Below are 17,887 nucleotides of genomic sequence, written 5' to 3'. Positions count from 1 at the left end.
AAACCATATGGATTTGAAACACTTGTGATTACATCAGACATGCTTGAACCCTCGTGGGCATGTCAGAGTTTTTTCACGCCTGTCGGTTACGTCATTCGCCTGTGGGCAGTCTTTGAGTGAGAAGTCGCCCACCCTCTCGTCGATTTTTTTCATTGTTTAGGAATGGCTCAGAGAGTTCTGCTTTGTTTGATAAAATTTTTTTCAAAAACTGTAAGGCACAACTGAGTGGACACCATTCGATAAATTTAGCTGGTTTTCCTTGAAAATTTTAACGGCTGATGAGAGATTTTGGTCTGGTAGTGTCACTTTAAGGATGGCCCACGGCACCTGAAAGCGATCTGCGCGCCGAGGCAGCGTCATGTCGCTGTTTCAAGTTGAAAACTTCCACATTTCAGGCTCTGTTCACCCAGTAACTCGTCAGAGAACAGAGAACTTTCAGAAGAAGTCGGCATGAGGAGTTTATGCGGACATTCCACTGTTAAAGGTCATTTTGTAATGAAAGAACGTGCGGGCAGAGTCGCATGTCAGGCCGCACCCGACCGCGGAGGGTCGCGACAGGAAAAACACCTCCGTTGGAAAACTTAACGGGCAAGTTGGAACATGCCCAACTGTTAAACAATTTCTCAGTTACTCACTTGTTGAAAGGCATCAAAAGCCGCCTGAATTTTACAAATGGTTTTCAACACGGAGGTGTTTTTCCTGTCGCAGCACACACAGATTTGTGGCGTCGTCACGGAAACGACTTGGCGAATTTGCGCGCACGTTCTTTCATTACAAAATGACCTTTAACAGTGGAATGTCCGCATAAACTCCTCATGCCGGCCTCTTCTGAATCTTCTCTGTTCTCTGACGACGTCCTGGGTCAACAGAGCCTTAAACTAGGATGATTTCAGCTCGAAACAGCCAGACGACGTCGCCTGGGAGCGCTGCGCGACGTCCCGCTCCGTGGGAAGTCCTTAAAGCGACAGAAACACCCCATAATCTCTCATCAGCCGTTAAACTTTTCACAGAAAACCAGCTGAATTTCTCGAATAGTGTCCACTCGGATATCCCTCACAGGTCCTGAAAAAAGTTTGATAAAGCAACGCGCGCCGTCTCGAGCAGTGTCTCAGACAAAGGAATTCAGTCGAGAGGGCTGGACCAGTGCTCACTCAAAGCCTGCCCACAGGGAAATGACGTCGCCGACACGCGTGAAAAAACTCACGCATACGCATGAGGGTTCAAGCATGATTGGTGTAATCGCATGTCATTCAAATCCATATAGTTTTTTTTTTTTTTTTATAAAACTGCCGGTTAGTTTTATAAGATACCTCGTATATATATATATATATACTCAACAAAAATATAAACGCAACACTTTTGGTTTTGCTCCCATTTTGTATGAGATGAACTCAAAGATCTAAAACTTTTTCCACATACACAATATCAACATTTCCCTCAAATATTGTTCACAAACCAGTCGAAATCTGTGATAGTGAGCACTTCTCCTTTGCTGAGATAATCCATCCCACCTCACAGGTGTGCCATACAAAGATGCTGATTAGACACCATGATTAGTGCACAGGTGTGCCTTAGACTGCCCACAATAAAAGGCCACTCTGAAAGGTGCAGTTTTGTTTTACTGGGGGGGGGGGATACCAGTCAGTATCTGGTGGGACCACCATTTGCCTCATGCAGTGCAACACATCTCCTTCGCATCATCCGTGAAGAGAACACCTCTCCAACGTGCCAAACGCCAGCGAATGTGAGCATTTGCCCACTGAAGTTGGTTACGACGACGAACTGGAGTCAGGTCGAGACCCCGATGAGGACGACGAGCATGCAGATGAGCTTCCCTGAGACGGTTTCTGACAGTTTGTGCAGAAATTCTTTGGTTATGCAAACCGATTGTTTCAGCAGCTGTCCGAGTGGCTGGTCTCAGACGATCTTGGAGGTGAACTTGCTGGATGTGGAGGTCCTGGGCTGGTGTGGTTACACGTGGTCTGCGGTTGTGAGGCTGGTTGGATGTACTGCCAAATTCTCTGAAACGCTTTTGGAGACAGCTTATGGTAGAGAAATGAACATTCAATACACGAGCAACAGCTCTGGTGGACATTCCTGCTGTCAGCATGCCAACTGCACGCTCCCTCAAATCTTGCGACATCTGTGGCATTGTGCTGTGTGATAAAACTGCACCTTTCAGAGTGGCCTTTTATTGTGGACAGTCTAAGGCACACCTGTGCACTAATCATTATGTCTAATCAGCATCTTGATATGGCACACCTGTGAGGTGGGATGGATTATCTTAGCAAAGGAGAAGTGCTCACTATCACAGATTTCGACTGGTTTGTGAACAATATTTGAGGGAAGTGGTGATATTGTGTATGTGGAAAAAGTTTTAGATCTTTGAGTTCATCTCATACAAAATGGGAGCAAAACCAAAAGTGTTGCGTTTATATTTTTGTTGAGTGTATATATATATTCTATTTCTACCTCATTTTCTTATTTTATTGTATTGCTACAAGATTGCTTATCCTTGTACATGCTGTTTGATGCACATCTTCCTCCACTCGCACTCATTTTGTGTGTTTTTTAAGAGCTGACGTAACGTGAATTTCTCCACTGTGAGATCAATCTATCTTATCTTCCTCACAGTAAAAACTGACAGCTGAAATCTCTGAGATAGTTTTATGTATCCTTCCCCTAAACCTTGATGTTGACCAGTCTTTGTTTTCAGGTCATTTGAGAGTTGTTTAGAGGCTGCCATGTTGCCACTCATTAGAAGAGATGCAACGAGGGGAACATTTGCAAATGGCCACCTTAAATACCCTTACTCGTGATTAGATTCACCTGTGTAAGGGGGTCAAGGGTCAATGAGCTTACCAAACCAATTTTGTGTTCCAATAATTAGTGCTAAAAGTATTCAAATCAATAAAATGGCAAGGGTGCCCAAATTTATGCACCGTCCCAATTTTGTTTAAATAATTATTGCACACTTTCTGTAAATACTAGAAACTCCATTTCACTTCTCAAATATCAGTGTCTTTGTCTGCTATATGATATATTTAACTGAAATTTCTGATCCAGACAACCAATGATTTATAAAGGAAAATCATGAAAATTATCAGTGGTGCACAAATCTTTGCATACAACTGTAAGTTGCAGGGCTTCTCAAACTTGTAAAAATAACAGCGAATGAACTCCGGAAAATACGGTAGATATGTATCCCTTCTTTAAACTCCAGAACTAAAATGCGAATGGGAAATGTTGCATACACAAGTGTATAAAAATGCTACTTCATTACAAATTAATAAATCATGCTACCCCAGTATCTCAAGTTGTGTTTATCGGCCCTGCCTATTGGTTTATTTGTACCTACGCTAGGAGACACCCATCTTAGAATCCCTGACGTCAGAGGCAGCTTTCCCCACTACAACGTCAGCTGATGTGGACACCCGCAGCCCTTCGCCTCCTCTCTCAGTCTCTGGAAGTGAGACAAGCAGCATCATGCAAAAGCTCAAGAAAATGCATTCTCACATGAATGAAAAGTAAGAGCATCTTCTGTATTTCTGTATTAACAGTTTCTTCTGTCTGCGTATTGACAGCTTTTCCAGCGCAATCTCAGAAGCTCACTTATTTTCAACATTTCGTAGTGTGTATGTGGTCGAGTAATAGACTTTGTGGAGTAAGATTTAAACTCCCGACTTAAACCTTTGGGGTCGATGGATGCGCCGGCACATCTAAATGTAGTTTTCGTAGTGTTTTTAGTAATAGTTCAGCGATGAAACTTCACAGAGACTTCATTCCACCACTTTCCACCACAAATTCTCACCTGTAAAATGGATCTCTTCTCTAGACGGTTTGTCTCATGGCCAATTCTAGAGGCCGGAGAATTTCACATGGTCTGCCTGCTGCAAGAGGCTGCAACGTCTGTTATTGGCAAATCCTCACTCAAAAGCACCAGTAAATGCTCATGAACTCTCAAAGAATGGCCTGTTGACCTGAAACCACTCTTCACTTTTATTTAGTCTTGGAGACAAAGAACATAATTGTGGAAAAATGTCGAGGTATTATTTTCTTCAGTAATGATGCAGTAAATTTTTTTCAAGGTAGCGATGGATATTTTTTCATGTCAATTTAATCACAAATGTATTTTATTTATTCAAAAGGGAGTTGATAGGTAGGAAAGATTTTTTTTTAAGTACTGTTTTAGAATGCTTCATATCTCTGCCATGTAGTTCCCAGAAGGTGGCACAGCTGCACTACACAGCACATATTTCATTTTTTTTAAATTGATCATTTTCATATATGACATTACTTTTGTGACCTGCAACCTTTAGTAAACCCATTTCAAACACCAGAACAGTTTGTTCACATGAATAAAAAAAATGTATCACTAATGATGTGAAGAATTTCTTAAATATGTTTTAGATTTTCATCCTGGAGCTAAATTATATCTTTTACAAAGTGTTTTTTTGTCAATTATATGTCTCACTTTCAGAAAGCTATAATTTTAAACATTTTTGTGTGCCACACGTAGGCATTATACTAAAAGAAAGTATAATAAAGTGGGAATTTTTGAAAATATTGTAAAATTGAGAATATGCCCTTGGACTCCAGAGGGATAAAGACCTGGATTTGATGCCAGGTGTGCCAACTGAAGACTATCTGTCTGTACAAGACACTTCATCTGCATTGACCCAGGCCACCAAGTTCTCAATGGCTACCGACCTGGGCTGTGATACACTAGCATTCCATCCAGGGGGAGTCGTTCCACCTGATTTTCAGTTGTGGCTTTCATGATTGGTACTCACGTTCTTTACATACCAAATATGCTTCCACTTATCAGCCTGACCATGGTCATGTTTGGCCAAAAATAAGGTGTGGCCAGGCACTCTGCAAGTGGAAAGCAATTGTGAGGATGCAGAAAGCATTTGTGCCAATAAATTTAGCAAATGTGTTTACTAAAATCCAATACAGTACCTTGTGCTGAAAAGGGCACAATAGCACATCATAGGACCATGAAATGCAACTGAGTACAATTAACAGAGGGCAAGTGGATGAATAGGGCAAGGATAAGTTTTCACAGGGGGATTTGGACTTTAAACATGATTTTAGAAGATGCTGCAGATTGCTCATAATATAGATATATAACAACTCTTGCTTTAATTTAAAAAAAAAAAAAAGTATTACAAACACTAATCAAACACTCAAGCCTTAACATAAAAAAAGCTTACTTGTTTCACATTGCACAGATAGTGTGCATGACAGCAAAAGTCTAAAGATGGACTGAACAGTTTGCAACTTATTTTAAAAGTACTGCAATTAATTTTCCTCAGTACGTCCATTCATTCAGGAATTTCCATGCATAGTTCCTCTCATATCATCATCTGTGTGTGAAGCAGATGTAGCAAGTTTTAAAGGATTTAATGTTCATGTATGTGTTAATTCAACTGTCATGTCATCTTCCAGCATTATGTCTCCATATGCTGTGTCCACACAAATCCTGCATTTCCTTGCCAGAAATCCTCTCTTACCTCTTACTTGCATTACACTTAATACCACACTACATATAAAAGTGTTAAATTGTTGCATGTGACTTTTTTTTTCATCTGGTGCTGTAAGAAAATTATTAAAATGCCCTTGAAAACTTCACAGCACAGATGTGAGCCTAATTATCACTACCTTATATGGACAAAGGTATTTACAGATAAAATCAGAAATTTAATTCATGATGCATTTTCATTATTCTGTCTGGGATCATTTACCTTACTGATGCTTTTGGCTGTTTGACGTCAACACGATCTCTGTCCACTTTTATGTTTCTCACATCTACATGAAATGAAGATGACGTTATGTGTTTCTTAGATCAGGTTAACAATAAGTACATTGCACCCTCCACTGGATAAAAGCTGTAATTTATTTTCACTGAAAAAACTACAGTGAAGCAAATTAATTTGAAATATGTAGCTCTGGAATTTTAAAAAATCAATGTGAATATCAGAAAATCAAGTGTTGCAATAGTGAATCATTGACTCTTTCTGACAGTAATATTATAAGCTTCCAAAGTCAGATATTTTTAAATATTTATGTAGAGGCTTTAGTTTGAAAACTAAAAGCAGCTTGACACTTGCACGAATTTGATCTCACCCCCCCCCCCATTGGCATGCAGTCTTGTGTGCCAGTCCGTAAACTTGTCGTAAACTGTATGTGAACTATGCGTGGCTGTGTGCCACTGCACAAAGAATATTTTGAAATGTTCAAAATTTCTGGCATGCACAAGTTTCGTGCCTCTTGCGTGAACTAGCAACTAGTCGTGAACATTGCGCAACCTATTCGTAAACACTGTGTCATTGCACACACGGCATCTGAATCTGAAATTAGATTATGAAGAGATGCTACGTCTGTAATAAACAACTTTACAGATACATTATCTAACTCATAAGAATGAATGAAAATTCAGCTTTTTTACCAATCCATTACAATATATAGATTCTAAAGAATTACATTTTGAGAGAAGATTCCAAATGCGTTCTCCACCACATGAGACAACCTGCAGCTGTAGGTAATTTCTCTGTGATTCTAGGAGCGATGAGAGAATGGTTTCATCAGCCACGTTGTGAGAGAAAAAGTGTCACCGGCTATGAAATTATATGATACAGGCTTTATTTTATAAAGCGTGGCGACAAAGTGGGATGCATTGACACACATTGCATGGCAGTGTGGGGATCAAATTCGTGTAAGTGTCAAGGTGGCTTAACTCATCTGGTTGACTCAAGCTAAAGGTAAATTCGATGCATATCTTTTTTCCTATTAATGTGCTGTGGCTGCATAGCTCTGAAGACAAGTATGTTTTTGCTTCTGTGTTTTGTTTTGTTTATATGGGTAGGCATTTATGGGCATGTGAATTTTGTTTGTTTAGTTATTTATTTTTAGGTTTTTCCTTCTTGTTCCCAGTATCTAATATGCACTTTGAGTAAATGAGGGTGCTGAGAATTTGAAGAGATTTGTCAGAGCTAAAAGCTTGGGCAAGTGATTGTTGAGCCTCTCATACTGTGGCTGCATGCACCAACAAGTGGGTTAATTGGTTAATTGCCAGAGATTATCATTTGTAGCTTAGCTAATTTAAAACATCTAAGAAAAAAAACAAACAAACCCTGCACTGACCCACTGCCGAGTGATTTCCACAGGGCATTTCGATCAGTCAGTCTTGTTTGGTATGTTGACCTCAATTTATTATGCTGTTAACTGCATCATTACTTTCCATTTGTTTGTAAATGTCACCTTACTGTAATTTGTTTTAGGCTCAGGGCTACTGGTTCATCTTTTGTTTATCACAAGCTGATTTTTTTTTTCTGTATAACACGCACCTTGCTGCTGGCACACTGGGTTTTTCAAAGACTGTTAAAAAGTCATTTTTATTATGAAGCAGTACAAAAACAACACTGCACACTTTTGGTGAAACAAAACCACATTTGCTCATGCTGTTCTTCTTTCTCCCCTTCTTCTTGTTTTTATTTTTCTCTTTTTTGTGTGTTCACTTTTTTGTGCTCTTCCTCTTACGTTGTGTTTTGTGCCTTTCTGTGCTCTCACTCGTGTGGCTCATTTTATTATTTATTTATTTCTCCTCCCACGTGTGCTGTAGACACTGTTCTCCTGTCCACTGCTTCTTCTCTGTGTTTACGGCCCAACACTGGGCATCCCTCAGTGTCTGTCTTCCCAAACTCGACCCTAAATTGCAGCTCTTTATCAACAACCAGTTGGTCAGGTACTGTACATTGCTCTTCCCCAGCACCTTCATCCTGCCCTGCTTCACGCCCAACCCCATGGAACATGCTTGTGTTTATCCATTGGCACTGGGCTCCTGTGGGGGTGGAATGCTGAATGAGTGATTGGATGCGTTACATTGTTTGGGGGTTCTGTGATGTCTTTAGTGGATTTTAAGGTGTTGTCACACAATGGCGGATTGAGTAAACTGATTAGTAACGGTTTGAAAAAATTTATCCTGTGGTGTCCGGCGGATTTGGGGCTTTGATGGACTGATAATGTCACATTTGCACTGGCAACACAAAGCTGCATTCAGCCGAGCGATTTTCCCAGTTTCAAGGCATACTTACATGCACGCTGTGGGGGGGGATTTGAGCGGGATCCGCCAAGGTCTGAATGCAAATGTAGCTAAAATCTGGCTAGCTTGGAGATCATGACATCATACTTCCTCACTGTGCTTGTGCACTGACAGCATCCTCTCCGCTGTCGTGACAATCAATGCAGCTGCAACATCGAGGACAGCAAACAACCATCTTTCTCTGCAGCTCCTTCTCACCAAGAGAATCCACCAGAGTGCGCACTGGAGTCCAGATCCACACGCACACAGCCGCACAATGAACAGCCTGTTGCTGAGTTAGGAACTGTCCTGTCTCCCCTGGTGCTAAATTCAGCTTTGGCCAATCAAAAGTCCAGTCTGAAGCATCGGACTACCACAGGGGATGAAGGCACAAGTATAGTAGAAGTAACAAACACATACAAAACAAAACAAGAAACAAACGTGCAACCAGCGCTCAAAGTTTTGCGGATGTACAGAACTTTCTGACGGGCACGCTGGACATCAGCTGACAAGGAACACATTTAATGAATGAGAAAAGGGTTTGTGGTAGAACAAAAACTAACACAAATGGATACCTTACTCATACGTTTCCTCAGTCCATCATAGTTTGAGTGACACTTTAGTTTCTAGGATTAAATTTGTCAGTGGGAGGTGTTGAAGTGAAAGTGCCCAAGGAATGCTACCTGGCTGAAATAAGATAACCTTTGACAAATTGAGTTTAACTGCAAGATTTTGTAATTGTTTGCAATAACTTGCTGTCAATGAGACATTTGACAGTGACGATGACAAAAAGTGGTCACAAATTGTAGATGCAGATTTTAACCTTGTTAAGGTTAGATGTTTATTTTTGCTAGGAGCCTTCCTTGTTCCATAGAAATCTCAGCCTCAGTGCTGCAATTTCACTTTAACTGTTGAAGAATTTGGGAATCTTCCCTTTTGTTTTCTCAAACTTCCCACAATGGATGATAAAATTGCAGTGTGCTTCTTTTCAGTGACTTTTCCATCATAGCCATCAGCTACTTATTCATTTGATAATCATTTATAACTTTTTTCTGAGATGGCATTATAACCAAGAAGTAAAGGATTTATGCTGCTTTTGTGCTAGCTTTGTACAGCATGCTTTAGCTGAGTCAGATTGTAATCTTATATATCAACTGTATGCTGACACCAGTGAATACCTGTACTGACCAGTAAAGCTGTGACTTGGCCTGTGACCACATTGTCACACCTCCCAGCTTTCACCAAATGTGCTAGGTCATGATCATATGTCATCCTCATGTAAGCAATGCAGCATCACCAGTCAGTCACTCCCCGACCATTTTATCATTCAAGATGAAAGTAATTGCATTCTTTTGGCTTCTCCCTTTTTGCCACAGCAGCTCTGATATGGTTTTGCATGTTCACTTGGCACGGGTTTTACACTGGATGCGCTTCCGGATGCAATTCCACATGACATGGAGAGTGGGCACGGGTGGTCTGTAACTGGGAACCTTATGTTTTGAAAGCAAGTGCACTGACCACTTGGATACCACCATGCCACCAACATTGAAGACAAAAAAACAATGTTTGTTAATGGAAAACAGAATTATGTTAAAAAAAAAAAAAACCTTTAAGAATGACAACATGCATGCTAAATGCTGCATGTCATTCCTGTTTTATGCCACCAGCTCCACTCTACATCATGTGATTAAAGTCATATTTACCCACACATTCACTGTGCCTGACCAGACTGTATGGAAACACCAATCTCATCATGGTGCAGCTTAGGTATCCCGTCTATATGGGAAGTGAAAAAAGAGAGGTCTGTCTCATTAATTAAGCTATTAAATCTGAGCCAACCCTTTGTTTTAGGTAACAGCTGCATCGGTTATGGTAAATATAAATTACCATTGGCTTTTTGATATTAAAATTGACCAGAAATTGTTATATATTTAATCTTTTATTTATTTATTTAATTTTATTTTGGTCAGGGGAGAACTGAAAGTGGAAGAAGTCATTCATAAGGGCCAAGTTGTTTAATTGTAGGGGGGGCCTCTTTAAAAAAAAAAAAAAAAAAAAGTCTGTCGACTAACTGCTGCAAATGTTTGAAGTATGTGGCTGCAGCCAACTACAGTCCAACCCCTGGGATTCTGTTTCATGCATGAACCTGACCTCAGTATTTCTATGCTTTTCTTTCCTGTTTTGTGTAATCATCAACTAATACATTGTTTGTTGGTTGGGAGCTTTGTGTATTTATGTGGATTATCCTTCCAGGGAAAGAAATGTGTCACGCATGGTTCTGTGTGCTCACTTTTCTGTGTGTGCTGGACAGAGGTTTGCTGTGAAAATTGGATGTTCGGGTGATTTGGGTCTACTTGTCTCTGATCACTGTTAATAGTTGCTCTTGCTCAGTGTCTCACCTCCTTTTTTTTCTCCCTCTCATTGCTGCTCTTGTTCATTTCAACCTCTTTTGTTTGGGGAGTTTTTAACCCCCTACACTTCCATTTCCAAACTTTTTCTTTAACTCTTACCTATAATCTTTTTTCTTCTGCTCATTTCTTATCTTTCTGTTCTCTGTCCCTTTTTCCTTTACCCTTCCCCCACATCAGGTTCTTGACCAAGCGGGAACAGCAATTGATGCAGAGGCGTTACAGAGCTGAGGAGCTGCTGCAGTGGAAACAGCGACTGGACCAGGAGGAAGCAGAGGTCCGTAGGATGGAGAAGGAGGCCCTGGCTGTCTATGGTCAGGAGACACCTCGAGGCAGTAACATGGGGCAGGCTCAGCAAAAGGAAATCTCTAATACTGGACCCAGCCATCATCAAATCTCAGAGCAAAGAACTCATGATGAGAAAGGTGAATACATGAACCATTACTTAGTCATTTTCATAATAAAGACTGCCCATTGTCATGTTTTGGAAGTCAAAAAATGTGTACTGGGGCACTGAAATGCCATATCTTGTGGCTGCACCACATTCATCACCATCCAAATAACCAAATAAAGATGTCTTGATGTTTGTCTTCCATGTTTTCAGACTATGTGGGTGATGGTGCCTGTTCAACTACGTCAGAGTCCAGTATACACACAGAGATTGTGGGATCTCAGCAACCTGGCATCTCACCTACAGAACAGCCTGCATCTGCCCCTGACACAACTGTGTTCTCAATACAGAGGAGCCTTAGAGATTACACTGATGACTTTGCATCTTCTTTCACATCACCTGGTGTACAAGTAAGACTAAAAGTATTTGCTGATCTGTATTTTCATTTTGTCCTGATCAAAGGTGTGTCAAAGATACATTTGCATTTTGGTTGTACTTCATTTATGGTCATATTAACTCTGCAAACTAACCAGATGTGTGAACATCAAACTACATGAACTGTCAGGTAGTTTACCTGTTATAAGTACTGACATCCTGCAGCATTAGCGCACTATGTGAACTCAGAGGAAAATCCATGTAAACCTTATAATTACTATAAAAAACAATTATCAGGCTGTTTATTTTGATGAAATGAGTGCGTTCTGTCAGTAATGTACCACTGATATTAGATTTTGTCTAAATTGAAAAAATGAACCCTAAAACTAAACTGAAGCCAGATTCATTGTTGTAAAATGTTACCGTTCTTGTGATCATAGTTGACTGAAATAAACGAGGTTTACAGTTTTGAACATCGAATCACGCTGTAGCCGTCTGTGACCTTTTGCGGGAGCTTGCAGTCTGTCTGTAAATGCCATCAAAATGTGCAAGAGTTTACAGATTGGAATGTAAATAGAAGAGCACATCGTCTGAAGATACTGGTGATGCTGTTTGTTTTGCTTTCTGGTTTGAAAGACAAGTAGAAGTGTTGCTGCTTTTTTGTTATCTGCACTATGTCAAACTATTCTTTGATATTAAGCCTGTGCTGAAGTGCTGTCATAATCTGTAGTAATGCATCTCCCCCCCCCCCCCCCCCCCCCTTTTAGTCTTTTCAATCTCCTCCACTTAAAGGGAGCATCAGCAAAGCTACCTCTCATTTAGAAGATGGCAACAAAACCAAGATGCAATTTCGCCCCATCTCCCGGACTGGCAGTCCGGCACAAGCTCAGGCCCGCTCTCAATTCACAGAGTCATCTGTAAGCATACAGGCTGGTAAGTTGTCCAGTGCCCCAACACACAGACAGGGAATTTTTGACTTTATTTGTGGTATGTTTGCAAATATACGAGATCTCAATAGTTCCTCAAAACTGACTGAGAGGGAAAGTGGAGACTGGACATAACGTGGCTACGTTGAGGGCACTGTGCAAGCACTTCTCTGTTAGCTAGCATGTTTAGCTGTGTGACTGAACCTGTTAATGTGCACTTAGTTAGGCAGTTTCCTGCTCTCATAAATTACTTTTATTGTGTGTATGTCATTTCTGGGGCATATTTTAAATGTACGAGGTCTGTCAATAAAGTATAGGTCCTTTTTATTTTTTTCAAAAACTATATGGATTTCATTCATATGTTTTTACGTCAGACATGCTTGAACCCTCGTGCGCATGCGTGAGTTTTTCCACGCCTGTCGGTGACGTCATTCGCCTGTGAGCACTCCTTGTGGGAGGAGTCGTCCAGCCCCTCATCGGAATTCCTTTGTCTGAGAAGTTGCTGAGAGACTGGCGCTTTGTTTGATCAAAATTTTTTCTAAACCCGTGAGGCACATCGAAGTGGACATGGTTCGAAAAATTAAGCTGGTTTTCGGTGAAAATTTTAGCAGCTGATGAGAGATTTTGAGGTGATACTGTCGCTTTAAGGACTTCCCACAGAGCGGGACGTCGCGCAGCGGTCCCAGGTGCCGTCGTCAGCCTGTTTCAAGCTGAAAACCTCCACATTTCAGGCTCTATTGATCCAGGACGTCGTGAGAGAACAGAGAATTTTCAGAAGAAGTCGGTTTCAGCATTTTATCCGGATATTCCACTGTTAAAAGAGATTTTTTTAATGAAAGACGTGCGGGCGGATTGCAGCGTCGGCTCGCAGCCGCTGCGACGCTCCGCCACAGGAAAAACACCTCTGTTGGAAGCCTTAAGGACAAGTTGGAACATATCCAGCTGTTAAACAATTTCTCATATACTCACTCCAATGAAAGCCATCAAAAGCCGCCTGGATTTTACAAATGGTTATCAACACAGAGGTGTTTTTCCTGTGGCGCCGCACCGCGTCGGCTGCGTCCCGACGCACGGACCCGTCCGCACGTCTTTCATTAAAAAAATCTCCTTTAACAGTGGAATATCCGGATAAAATGCTGAAACCAACTTCTTCTGAAACTTCTCTGTTCTCTCACGACGTCCTGGATCAATAGAGCCTGAAATGTGGAGGTTTTCAGCTTGAAACAGGCTGACGATGGCGCCTGGGACCGCTGCGCGACGTCCCGCTCTGTGGGAAGTCCTTAAAGCGACAGTATCACTTCAAAATCTCTCATCAGCCGTTAAAATTTTCACCGAAAACCAGCTTAATTTTTTGAACCGTGTCCACTTCGATGTGCCTCACAGGTTTCGAAAAAATTTTGATCAAACAAAGCGCCAGTCTCTCAGCAACTTCTCAGACAAAGGAATTCTGACGAGGGGCTGGACGACTCCTCCCACAAGGAGTACTCAAAGGCGAATGACGTCACTGACAGGCGTGGAAAAACTCACGCATGCGCACGAGGGTTCAAGCATGTCTGACGTAAAAACATATGAATGAAATCCATATAGTTTTTGAAAAAAATAAAAAGGACCTATACTTTATTGACAGCCCTCGTATATCCACTATCCAGATGTCTTTTATTTATGTTTTATGTTGCTGTATGTTTCTGTTAATCTTTATGGGCATTTTGATGGGAATGGTTGCAAAACTCTTTTCTTGAGCAGTGACCATGGGAGCATCATTACAAAATATGACAAAGTAGCAGAAGGCATGTTCACTCAGCACGCAACAGAATACTGGATCAGGAGACAGTAATCTTGTTCATGAATGTACTCTGCATGCACATTGAGGCTTAGAACACAGATTGACTTTTTATTTCAATTTTGCTTGAGATACTCCAGAATCTAAAGAAATTTAAAGAAATGTCCTTTCTGTTTAGCCGCATGTTCTCCCTGAATTGCTGGCTGTCTGAGTGGTGTCCAAAAAATGAGGTGGGCTTCATAGATAATTGGCAAAGCTTCTGGGGAAAACCTGGTCTTGTTAGGAGAAACGGCATCCATCCCACTTTGGATGGAGCAGCTCTCATTTCTAGAAATCTGGCCAATTTTCTTAAATCCTCCAAACCGTGACTCTCTGCAGCTTCTCTCCCCCTGCCATCCCCTCATTACCCCATCCCCGTAGAGACGGTGCCTGCTCCCAGACCACCAACAACCAGTAAAAACTATTTAAGCATAAAAATTCAAAAAGAAAAAATAATATAGCACCTTCAACTCCACCACAGACTAAAACAGTTAAATGTGGTCTATTAAACATTAGATCTCTCTCTTCTAAGTCCCTGTTAGTAAATGATATAATAATTGATCAACATATTGATTTATTCTGCCTTACAGAAACCTGGTTACAGCAGGATGAATATGTTAGTTTAAATGAGTCAACACCCCCGAGTCACACTAACTGTCAGAACGCTCGTAGCACGGGCCGAGGGGGAGTATTAGCAGCAATCTTCCACTCCAGCTTATTAATTAATCAAAAACCCAGACAGAGCTTTAATTAATTTGAAAGCTTGACTCTTAGTCTTGTCCATCCAAATTGGAAGTCCCAAAAACCAGTTTTATTTGTTATTATCTATCGTCCTCCTGGTCGTTACTGTGAGTTTCTCTGTGAATTTTCAGACCTTTTGTCTGACTTAGTGCTTAGCTCAGATAAGATAATTATAGTGGGCGATTTTAACATCCACACAGATGCTGAGAATGACAGCCTCAACACTGCATTTAATCTGTTGTTAGACTCGATTGGCTTTGCTCAAAATGTAAATGAGTCTACCCACCACTTTAATCATACCGTAGCTCTTGTTCTGACTTATGGTATGGAAATTGAAGACTTGACAGTATTCCCTGCAAACCCCCTTCTGTCTGATCATTTCTTAATAACATTTACTCTGATGGACTACCCAGCAGTGGGGAATAAGTTTCATTACAGTAGAAGTCTTTCAGAAAGCGCTGTAACTAGGTTTAAGGATATGATTCCTTCTTTATGTTCTCCAGTGCCATATACCAACACAGGGCAGAGTAGCTACCTAAACTCTGTGAGTGAGATAGATTATCTCGTCAATAGTTTTATATCCTCTTTGAGGACAACTTTGGATGCTGTAGCTCCTCTGAAAAAGAGAACCTTAAATCAGAAGTGCCTGACTCCGTGGTATAACTCACAAACTCGCAGCTTAAAGCAGATAACCCATAAGTTGGAGAGGAAATGGTGTCTCACTAATTTAGAAGATCTTCACTTAGCCTGGAAAAAGAGTCTGTTGCTCTATAAAAAAAGCCCTCCGTAAAGCTAGGACATCTTACTACTCATCACTAATTGAAGAAAATAAGAACAACCCCAGGTTTCTTTTCAGCACTGTAGCCAGGCTGACAAAGAGTCAGAGCTCTATTGAGCTGAGTATTCCATTAACTTTAACTAGTAATGACGTCATGACTTTCTTTGCTAATAAAATTTTAACTATTAGAGAAACAATTACTCATAACCATCCCAAAGACATATTGTTATCTTTGGCTGCTTTCAGTGATGCCACTATTTGGTTAGACTCTTTCTCTCCGATTGTTCTGTCTGAGTTATTTTCATTAGTTACTTCCTCCAAACCATCAACATGTCTATTAGACCCCATTCCTACCAGGATGCTCAAGGAAGCCCTACCATTAATTAATGCTTCGGTCTTAAATATGATCAATCTATCTTTATTAGTTGGCTATGTACCACAGGCTTTTAAGGTGGCAGTAATTAAACCATTACTTAAAAAGCCATCACTTGACCCAGCTATCTTAGCTAATTGTAGGCCAATCTCCAACCTTCCTTTTCTCTCAGAAATTTTTGAAAGGGTAGTTGTAAAACAGCTAACTGATCATCGGCAGAGGAATGGTCTATTTGAAGAGTTTCAGTCAGGGTTTAGAATTCATCATAGTACAGAAACAGCATTAGTGAAGGTTACAAATGATCTTCTTATGGCCTCAGACAGTGGACTCATCTCTGTACTTGTTCTGTTAGACCTCAGTGCTGCTTTTGATACTGTTGACCATAAAATTTTATTACAGAGATTAAAGCATGCTATAGGTATTAAAGGCACTGCGCTGCGGTGGTTTGAATCATATTTATCTAATAGATTACAATTTGTTCATGTAAATGGGGAATCTTCTTCACAGACTAAGGTTAATTATGGAGTTCCACAAGGTTCTGTGCTAGGACCAATTTTATTCACTTTATAAATGCTTCCCTTAGGCAGTATTATTAGACAGCATTGCTTAAATTTTCATTGTTACGCAGATGATACCCAGCTTTATCTATCCATGAAGCCAGAGGACACACACCAATTAGCTAAACTGCAGGATTGTCTTACAGACATAAAGACATGGATGACCTCTAATTTCCTGCTTTTAAACTCAGATAAAACTGAAGTTATTGTACTTGGCCCCATAAATCTTAGAAACATGGTGTCTAACCAGATCCTTACACTGGATGGCATTACCCTGACCTCTAGTAATACTGTGAGAAATCTTGGAGTCATTTTTGATCAGGATATGTCATTCAATGCGCATATTAAACAAATATGTAGGACTGCTTTTTTGCATTTGCGCAATATCTCTAAAATTATAAAGGTCTTGTCTCAGAGTGATGCTGAAAAACTAATTCATGCATTTATTTCCTCTAGGCTGGACTATTGTAATTCATTATCAGGTTGTCCTAAAAGTTCCCTGAAAAGCCTTCAGTTAATTCAAAATGCTGCAGCTAGAGTACTGACAGGGACTAGAAGGAGAGAACATATTTCACCCATATTGGCTTCTCTTCATTGGCTTCCTGTTAATTCTAGAATAGAATTTAAAATTCTTCTTCTTACTTATAAGGTTTTGAATAATCAGGTCCCATCTTATCTTAGGAACCTCATAGTACCATATCACCCCAATAGAGCGCTTCGCTCTCAGACTGCAGGCTTACTTGTAGTTCCTAGGGTTTTTAAGAGTTGAATGGGAGGCAGAGCCTTCAGCTTTCAGGCTCTGGAACCAGCTCCCAATTCGGATCAGGGAGACAGACACCCTCTCTACTTTTAAGATTAGGCTTAAAACTTTCCTTTTTGCTAAAGCTTATAGTTAGGGCTGGATCAGGTGACCCTGAACCATCCCTTAGTTATGCTGCTATAGACTTAGACTGCGGGGGGGTTCCCATGATGTACTGAGTGTTTCTTTCTCTTTTTTGCTCTGTATGCACCACTCTGCATTTAATCATTAGTGATTGATCTCTGCTCCCTTCCACAGCATGTCTTTTTCCTGGCTCTCTCCCTCAGCCCCAACCAGTCCCAGCAGAAGACTGCCCCTCCCTGAGCCTGGTTCTGTTGGAGGTTTCTTCCTGTTAAAAGGGAGTTTTTCCTTCCCACTGTCGCCAAGTGCTTGCTCACAGGGGGTTGTTTTGACCGTTGGGGTTTTTCCGTAATTATTGTATAGCTTTGACTTACAATATAAAGCTCCTTGGGGCAACTGTTTGTTGTGATTTGGCGCTATATAAATAAAATTGATTTGATTTGATTTTGATTTTGATTTGATTCTTGAACATTTGTTTAACAATGCAAATGGGAATTATTTGCAAGCTTTCCCATGAAAATGCCCTTGTGTTGTGTTCAAGATAGGGAAACATGTA

The 17,887-nt window shown here is 40.7% G+C and overlaps 1 protein-coding gene across 3 annotated transcripts in view; it reads left to right on the top strand.

Moving 5' to 3' along the window:
* cep350 (centrosomal protein 350) overlaps positions 1–17,887 on the top strand; it is a 127,496-nt gene that overhangs the window by 83,519 nt on the left and 26,090 nt on the right. For all 3 annotated transcript variants that reach the window (XM_034179685.1, XM_034179684.1, XM_034179683.1), the window contains exons 29-33: positions 3,364–3,527; positions 7,625–7,747; positions 10,672–10,916; positions 11,096–11,292; positions 12,025–12,190. In XM_034179685.1, coding sequence (XP_034035576.1) covers positions 3,364–3,527; positions 7,625–7,747; positions 10,672–10,916; positions 11,096–11,292; positions 12,025–12,190 — 895 coding nt within the window. The remainder of the gene's footprint in view (positions 1–3,363; positions 3,528–7,624; positions 7,748–10,671; positions 10,917–11,095; positions 11,293–12,024; positions 12,191–17,887) is intronic.

This window comes from Thalassophryne amazonica, chromosome 10 (genome assembly GCF_902500255.1).
Source record: "Thalassophryne amazonica chromosome 10, fThaAma1.1, whole genome shotgun sequence".
Taxonomy (NCBI): domain Eukaryota; kingdom Metazoa; phylum Chordata; class Actinopteri; order Batrachoidiformes; family Batrachoididae; genus Thalassophryne; species Thalassophryne amazonica.
This window is presented reverse-complemented; position numbering and strand designations above follow the sequence as displayed.